The 8,830-nt window shown below is 45.9% G+C and overlaps 1 protein-coding gene across 1 annotated transcript; it reads left to right on the top strand.

Moving 5' to 3' along the window:
• Positions 1-6,322: 6,322 nt before the first annotated feature.
• On the top strand, positions 6,323-7,570 carry LOC127913749 (burkholderia TALE-like protein 2). Its single transcript, XM_052486980.1, has 2 exons — positions 6,323-6,638; positions 6,672-7,570. Exons 1-2 carry the CDS (start codon positions 6,354-6,356, stop codon positions 7,125-7,127), a joined length of 741 nt encoding a protein of 246 aa, XP_052342940.1. The 5' UTR covers positions 6,323-6,353; the 3' UTR covers positions 7,128-7,570.
• The last annotated feature ends 1,260 nt before the right edge of the window (positions 7,571-8,830 follow it).

Raw genomic sequence — 8,830 nt, 5'->3', positions numbered from 1 at the left:
CAGATGAGGGAGGAGAACAGATGAGTGGAGGAGAACAGATGAGGGAGGAGAACAGAACAGATGCGTGGAGGAGAACAGATGAGTGGAGGAGAACAGATGAGTGGAGGAGAACAGATGAGTTGAGGAGAACAGATGAGGGAGGAGAACAGAACAGATGAGTGGAGGAGAACAGATGAGTGGAGGAGAACAGATGAGTGGAGGAGAACAGATGAGGGAGGATAACAGATGAGGGAGGATAACAAATGAGGGAGGATAACAGATGAGTGGAAGAGAACAGATGAGGGAGGAGAACAGATGAGGGAGGAGAACAGATGAGTGGAAGAGAACAGATGAGGGAGGAGAACAGATGAGTGGAAGAGAACAGATGAGGGAGGAGAACAGATGGAGGAGAACAGATGAGTGGAGGAGAACAGATGAGTGGAGGAGAACAGATGAGTTGAGGAGAACAGATGAGGAGGAGAACAGAACAGATGTGTGGAGGAGAACAGATGAGTGGAGGAGAACAGATGAGTGGAGGAGAACAGATGAGTTGAGGAGAACAGATGAGGAGGAGAACAGATGGAGGATAACAGATGAGGAGGATAACAGATGAGGGAGGATAACAGATGAGTGGAGGAGAACAGATGAGGAGGAGAACAGATGAGGGAGGAGAACAGATGAGGGAGGAGAACAGACGAGTGGAGGAAAACAGACGAGTGGAGGAAAACAGATGAGTGGAGGAGAACAGATGAGTGGAGGAGAACAGATGAGTGGAAGAGAACAGATGAGTGGAAGAGAACAGATGAGGGGAGGAGAACAGATGAGGGAGGAGAACAGATGAGGGAGAACAGATGAGTGGAAGAGAACAGATGAGGGAGGAGAACAGATGGAGGATAACAGATGAGGGAGGATAACAGATGAGGGAGGATAACAGATGAGTGGAGGAGAACAGATGAGGGAGGAGAACAGATGAGGGAGGAGAACAGATGAGTGGAGGAGAACAGATGAGTGGAGGAGAACAGATGAGGGAGGAGAACAGATGAGTGGAGGAGAACAGATGAGTGGAGGAGAACAGATGAGGGAGGAGACCAGATGAGTGGAAGAGAACAGATGAGGGAGGAGAACAGATGAGGGGAGGAGAACAGATGTGGGGAGGAGAACAGATGTGGGAGGAGAACAGATGAGTGGAAGAGAACAGATGAGGGAGGAGAACAGATGAGGGGAGGAGAAAAGATGAGGGGAGGAGAACAGATGAGTGGAGGAGAACAGATGAGGGGAGGAGAACAGATGAGTGGAGGAGAACAGATGAGTGGAGGAGAACAGATGAGTGGAGGAGAACAGATGAGTGGAAGAGAACAGATGAGGGGAGGAGAACAGATGAGGGAGGAGAACAGATGAGGGAGGAGAACAGATGAGTGGAAGAGAACAGATGAGGGAGGAGAACAGATGGAGGATAACAGATGAGGGAGGATAACAGATGAGGGAGGATAACAGATGAGTGGAGGAAAACAGATGAGGGAGGAGAACAGATGAGGGAGGAGAACAGACGAGTGGAGGAAAACAGATGAGTGGAGGAGAACAGATGAGGGAGGAGAACAGATGAGTGGAGGAGAACAGATGAGTGGAGGAGAACAGATGAGGGAGGAGAACAGATGAGTGGAAGAGAACAGATGAGGAGGAGAACAGATGGAGGATAACAGATGAGGAGGATAACAGATGAGGGAGGATAACAGATGAGGGAGGATAACAGATGAGTGGAGGAGAACAGATGAGGGAGGAGAACAGATGAGGGAGGAAAACAGATGAGTGGAGGAGAACAGATGAGTGGAGGAGAACAGATGAGTGGAGGAGAACAGATGAGTGGAGGAGAACAGATGAGTGGAGGAGAACAGATGAGTGGAAGAGAACAGATGAGTGGAAGAGAACAGACGAGTGGAAGAGAACAGACGAGTGGAGGAAAACAGATGAGTGGAGGAGAACAGATGAGGGAGGAGAACAGATGAGTGGAGGAGAACAGATGAGTGGAGGAGAACAGATGAGTGGAGGAGAACAGATGAGGGAGGAGAACAGATGAGGGAGGAGAACAGATGAGTGGAAGAGAACAGATGAGGGAGGAGAACAGATGAGTGGAAGAGAACAGATGAGGGAGGAGAACAGATGAGTGGAAGAGAACAGATGAGGGAGGAGAACAGATGAGGGAGGAGAACAGATGAGTGGAAGAGAACAGATGAGGGAGGAGAACAGATGGGGGAGGAGAACAGATGAGGGGAAGAGAACAGATGAGGGAGGAGAACAGATGAGGGAGGAGAACAGATGAGTGGAAGAGAACAGATGAGGGAGGAGAACAGATGAGTGGACTAGAGAAAGGGGGAGGAGTTGTTTACATACAGCTTCTCTGTTTGTGGTTATTAACTGTAGAAATTGTTGAGGGTGAATTTGCATAAAATGCATAAACATTTTCTATTACATCCTTAATTGATATTCATTCATATGATTAAGGATACATTTACATACCAATTCAAGAAATATACGTGTTTTTAAACATTTTGTTTAATATTATAATAATAATAATAAATATATGCATAGGCCATTTAGCAGTCGCTTTTATCCAAAGCAACTTGTAATCATGCGTGCATTCATTTTTATACATGGGTGGTCCTGGAAATCAAACTGAGGGGGTGGAAGAGAGGATGTGGAACAGGTGCTGAGGGGGTGGAAGAGGTGCTGAGGGGGTGGAACAGGTGCTGAGGGGGTGGAACAGGTGCTGAGGGGTGGAAGAGGTGCTGAGGGGGTGGAAGAGGTGCTGAGGGGTGAGGGGGTGGAAGAGGTGCTGAGGGGGTGAAAAGAGGTGCTGGGGGGTGAAACAGGTGCTGAGGGGGTGAAACAGGTGCTGAGGGGGTGAAACAGGTGCTGAGGGGGTGAGGGGTGGAAGAGGTGCTGGGGGTGAAACAGGTGCTGAGGGGGTGAAACAGGTGCTGAGGGGGTGAAACAGGTGCTGAGGGGGTGGAAGAGGTGCTGAGGGGGTGAAAGAGGTGCTGGGGGGTGAAAGAGGTGCTGGGGGGTGAAACAGGTGCTGAGGGGTGAAACAGGTGCTGAGGGGTGGAAGAGGTGCTGAGGGGGTGGAAGAGGTGCTGAGGGGGTGGAACAGGTGCTGAATGGGTGGAACAGGTGCTGAGGGGGTGAAACAGGTGCTGAGGGGGTGAAACAGGTGCTGAGGGGGTGAGGGGTGGAAGAGGTGCTGGGGGTGAAACAGGTGCTGAGGGGGTGAAACAGGTGCTGAGGGGGTGAAACAGGTGCTGAGGGGGTGGAAGAGGTGCTGAGGGGGTGAAAGAGGTGCTGGGGGGTGAAAGAGGTGCTGGGGGTGAAACAGGTGCTGAGGGGGTGGAACAGGTGCTGAAGGGGTGGAACAGGTGCTGAGGGGGTGAAACAGGTGCTGAGGGGGTGGAACAGGTGCTGAGGGGGTGGAAGAGGTGCTGAGGACGAGAGGCGGGAAATTGGCAAAGGAATGGTTTGAAGGGGATGGATAAAAACAAAAAGGAGAACAGATAAGTTGGGGGAATGGGTAAGATAAAGATAGGAGAGGGAGGCGAAAAGGGAGAGGAATAGAGAGAGGGAGAGTGGGATCGTTAAACTATATATGGGCGGGAAGGGAATAGAAGGAAAGAGAGAGGGAGAGAGAGAAGAGATTGCTTTGAATGCAGTTGATCTGTTTGAGCAGAATCACACACAGCTGTAAGCTCCGATAGCATCCTGCCTCTAAATATAACACACGCCAAGATCGACAGTTAAGACTAGAACAAAACAGAGAGAGGGGGGGGGGGGGACCAAGAAATGTCACTGCAAACACAAAAAAAATACAAAAGAAGCCCATCACGACAGAAAAGCTTATTTACATACTCAGACACATATGGTATCGCACGCACACACACGCACACATGCACACACACACAGACAGAAATTGGCACAAAAAGAAATGATTGCTTGACTGAAAACAACATCAGAAAACCAATTAGCCTTTGATGCCCTACATGGAATCATGTTTATTAACAGTTTTTGTCCAAAAAACTGAAAAAACAACTTCCATCCAGCTGGGTGGCCCAGACATGCTGCAGGGGGAAGCACATTGTGGGAGCTGGACTGTGGGGTGTGAGCAGCGAGCTCTGCCTGAAGGGTTAGAACTGGAGCTCCAGACACCCAGTCTCCATATCCCCCTTGGGACACATCACTGTGGGTTTGATGGGGTGACAGGGTCCCTGTGGGACCTCCACAATTACTCCTTTTCTCGTACACCTCCCTCTCCTCCTTATCCCTCTCTTCTTCCCCTCCTGGGGGCACCCTGCTGACAGCTGTCTGTCTGCAATGCTACACACACACACACACACACACAAATTGACAAAGATATGCTCTCGTTCATACAAACATATTTTCCAACATGTGCAGATATACACACACACGCTGTGAGGAAGGTTCCGGAGGGGCCTGTCTGCGTTATACAGCATGTCCCAGAATCCCTACTGGGGCAGGGGCCCAGATGTTGCCGTCACTGACAAGCAGACACACACACACACACACACACACACGTGTCTTCAGAAAGCATTAATACCCCTGGACTTACTCAATATTTTGTTGCATTGCAGGCGGAATTCAAAATCGATTCAATTGACACGATACCCCATAATGAAAGTGAAAACATGTTGGAAAGCAGACAACCAGGTTTTCCTCTGGTTTTTCTGTACTTAGGTCTATTGCGTTTATTTTCATCCAAAAAAACTCCCTAATCCTTGCCGATGTCAAGCATACCCATAACATGATGCAGCCACCATCATGCTTGAACATATGAAGAGTGGGAGTCAGTGATGTGTTGGATTTGCCCCAAACATTACACTTTGTATTCAGGACATAAAGTTCATTTCTTTGCCAAATTGTCTGCAGTTTTACATTCGTTCCATATTGCAAACAGGATGCATGTTTTGGAATATTTTTATTCTGTAAAGGCTTCCTTCTTTTCACTCTGTCATTTAGGTTAGTATTGTGGAGTAACTACAATGTCGTTGATCCATCCTCAGTTTTCTCCCATCACAGCCGTTAAACTCTAACTGTTTTAAAGTGACCATTGGTCTCATGGTGAATTCCCTGAGTGGTTTCCTTCCTCTCCGGCAACTGAGTTAGGAAGGACGCCTGTATCTTTGTAGTGACTGGGTGTATTGATACACCCTCCAAAGTGTAATTGATAAGTATACCATACTCAACCGGATATTCAATGTCTGTTCGTTTTTACCCATATACCAATAGGTGCACTTCTTTGCGAGGCATTGGTAAACCTCAACTTGGTGGGTGAGTCTGTGTTTGAAATTCACTGCTCGGCTGAGGGACCTTAAAGATACTTGTATGTGTGGGGTACAGCGATGAGGTAGTCATTCAAAAATCATGTTAAACACTATTATTGCTCACAGATTTCATCAATGCAATTTATTCTGTGACATGTCTAGGCCAGTGACACACAATCTCAAATGAATCACTCTCAAATGAATCACTCTCAAATGAATCAATCTCAAATGAATCAATGTTATATTCAGTCTGTTACAACAACATTTTGAAAAGTCAAGGGCTGTGAATACTTTCTGAAGGCACTGGACATAAAAACACACGCACAAGGTTTTTCAAGAGTAGTGAAGCATACACAACTCACTTCATCCAGATCGCCACCAAATTCTCCTCCTCATCTCTCTCTGCCATCCTGTGACATTAACAAGCATGTCTTCATTAATCAGCCTTCTTTAAATCCAGTCGAGGAGGGTTCTACACTGCTCTGTTGTCCCGGGTGTGTTTTATAAGGACAACATGACGACCCTGAGGTTTTCACTACGGGAGTCTCCATACAGGGAGTAAACAGCCTGTAAACACCCTTCAAACACACCCTGTGCTCGGAGTGTGGGATGTCTGTGTCACTAGTGTCTCCAGGATCTGGGGTTTCTCCAGGCTACAACAGTGGAGTGCACAGCTCTACATACAGCTGCACTAGTCTTGAACTGAGCTCATTAGGTATTTCTAAGTTATCCTCTATAGCAGTGCTTCCCAAACGTTTTATAGTCCCGTACCCCTTCAAACATTCAACCTCCAGCTGCGTACCCCCTCTAGCACCAGGGTCAGTGTACTCTTAAATGTTGTTTTTTGCCATCATTGTAATGCTGCCACATACACACTATACATTTATTAAACATAAGAGTGAGTGTGAGTTTTTGTCACAACCCGGCTCGTGGGAAGAGACAATGAGCTCTTAAAGGACCAGGGCACAAATAATTATATAATAATAATCAATAATTTTGCTCTTTATTTAGCCATCTTACATATAAAACCTTATTTGATCATCAAAAATGGTGAATAACTCACCACAGGTTAAGGAGAAGGGTGTGAATAACTCACCACAGGTTAAGGAGAAGGGTGTGAATAACTCACCACAGGTTAAGGAGAAGGGTGTGAATAACTCACCACAGGTTAAGGAGAAGGGTGTGAATAACTCACCACAGGTTAAGGAGAAGGGTGTGAATAACTCACCACAGGTTAAGGAGAAGGGTGTGAATAACTCACCACAGGTTAAGGAGAAGGGTGTGAATAACTCACCACAGGTTAAGGAGAAGGGTGTGAATAACTCACCACAGGTTAATGAGAAGGGTGTGAATAACTCACCACAGGTTAAGGAGAAGGGTGTGAATAACTCACCACAGGTTAAGGAGAAGGGTGTGAATAACTCACCACAGGTTAAGGAGAAGGGTGTGAATAACTCACCACAGGTTAAGGAGAAGGGTGTGAATAACTCACCACAGGTTAAGGAGAAGGGTGTGAATAACTCACCACAGGTTAAGGAGAAGGGTGTGAATAACTCACCACAGGTTAAGGAGAAGGGTGTGAATAACTCACCACAGGTTAAGGAGAAGGGTGTGAATAACTCACCACAGGTTAAGGAGAAGGGTGTGCTTGAAAGGATGCACATAACTCTGCAATGTTGGTTTGTATTGGAGAGAGTCTCACTTAAATCATTTCCCCCACACAGTCTGTGCCTGCATTTAGTTTTCATGCTAGTGAGGGCCGAGAATCCACTCTCACATAGGTACGTGGTTGCAAAGGGCATCGATGTCTTAACAGCATGATTTGCCAAGGCAAGAAACTCTGAGCGCAGCCCTATCCAGAAATCTAGCAGTGGCTTCTGATTAAATTACATTTTCACAGAATCGCTTGCTGCAAGGCTCTATTGAGGCTCTCTTGTTCAGATATTGGTAAGTGTATAACGAATCCAGTTTGTGTCATCCGTTTCGGGAAAGCACCTGCGTAATTGCGAACCCAGCTCACTCAGGTGCTTCGCTATATCACATTTGACATTGTCCGTAGCTGAAGTTCATTTGCAGACAAAAAAATCATACAATGATGGAAATACCTGTGTGTTGACCTTATTACTGCAGACAGAGAAGAGCTCCAACTTCTTAATCATAACCTCAATTTTGTCCTGCACATTGAATATAGTTGCAGAGAGTCCCTGTAATCCTAGATTCAGATCATTCAGGCTAGGAAAAACATCCCCCAGACAGGCCAGTCGTGTGAGAAACTCATCATCATGCAAGCGGTCAGACAAGTGAAAATAATGGTAGGTAAAGAAAACTTCAAGCTCGTCTTTCAATAAAAAAGTGTCAATACTTTGCCCCTTGATAACCAGCGCACTTCTGTATGTTGTAAAAGCGTTACATGGTCGCTGCCTATATCATTGCATAATGCAGAAAATACACGAGAGTTCAGGAGCCTTGCCTTAACCAAGTTAACCATTTTCACTGTAGTGTCCAAAATGTCCTTCAAGCTGTCAGGCCTTCCCATGGCAGCAAGAGCCTCTCGGTAGATGCTGCAGTGAACCCAAGTGGCATCGGGATCATCTGCTTGCATGCACGTCATGGCTTTTGCACCATCAGTACAGATACCAACACATCTTGACCACCAAAGTCCATTTGATGTCACAAAGCTGTCCAGAACTTTACAAATAGGATGTCTTCCTTAATTGACCCCAAATAAACGTAACAGACATACACCAGGAGCTGTGTCAGGCCTGTTGACTCATCCAGCTGTAACACATATAATTCATTGGCTTGTATGCGAAGCAGTAGTTGTTTCAAAACATCTCCTGCCATGTCACTGATGTGTCGTGAAACAGTGTTGCTTGAAGAAGGCATTGTCTGTATAGTTTTTTTGGCCTTTTTCCCCAGCGTTGTCCCAGCCATATCCGCGGCAGCAGGAAGAATTAAGTCCTCCACAATAGTATGCGTCCTGCCTGTCCTAGCCACTCGGTAGCTCACCATATAAAACACTTCTAGCCCCTTCGTATTAATGGTATATGTTGCTTTTATACAGGTCTTACTACTCGAATGTCGTCTTTATTCTCGCTCAAAAAACTCCCGTGGCTTATTTTTCAAATTGTCATGTTTAATTTATAAATGTCTGCGCAAGAGTGAAGGTTTCCTGCCAGAGAGTAACGGTTCATGTGATTGGATGTTAATTATTTGACTAGGCTACCTGTATTTGACATTGTGTTGTTATTTCGCTGAACACTAGATGGTTTAATCTTATTTTTGGCAGTGAAACGAGGCTACTCAGATGATTTAAAAAACTCACCCAAATGTATAGCCCATTGGAAAATATAAATGTAGTTTGAAAATTTGAAGAAAAACATTTAAAAATATATATATATATATATATATATATATATATACAGTTGAAGTTGGAAGATTACATACACCTTAGCCAAATACATTTAAACTCCGTTTTTCATCATTCCTGACATTTAATCCTCATAAAAATTCCCTGTCTTAGG

The sequence above is a fragment of the Oncorhynchus keta genome, chromosome 30 (genome assembly GCF_023373465.1).
Source record: "Oncorhynchus keta strain PuntledgeMale-10-30-2019 chromosome 30, Oket_V2, whole genome shotgun sequence".
Taxonomy (NCBI): Eukaryota; Metazoa; Chordata; class Actinopteri; order Salmoniformes; family Salmonidae; genus Oncorhynchus; species Oncorhynchus keta.
Note: the sequence above shows the minus strand (reverse complement) of the source record. Positions and strands in the feature narration are given on the sequence as shown.

Excerpts from the sequence above, each read along its gene's own strand:
- LOC127913749 (XM_052486980.1), top strand. The coding sequence starts at position 6,354 with ATGGTGAATAACTCACCACAGGTTAAGGAGAAGGGTGTGAATAACTCA. Across the intron at positions 6,639-6,671 it reads GTGTGAATAACTCACCACAG|GTTAAGGAGAAGGGTGTGAA; the intron begins GTTAATGAGAAG and ends AACTCACCACAG.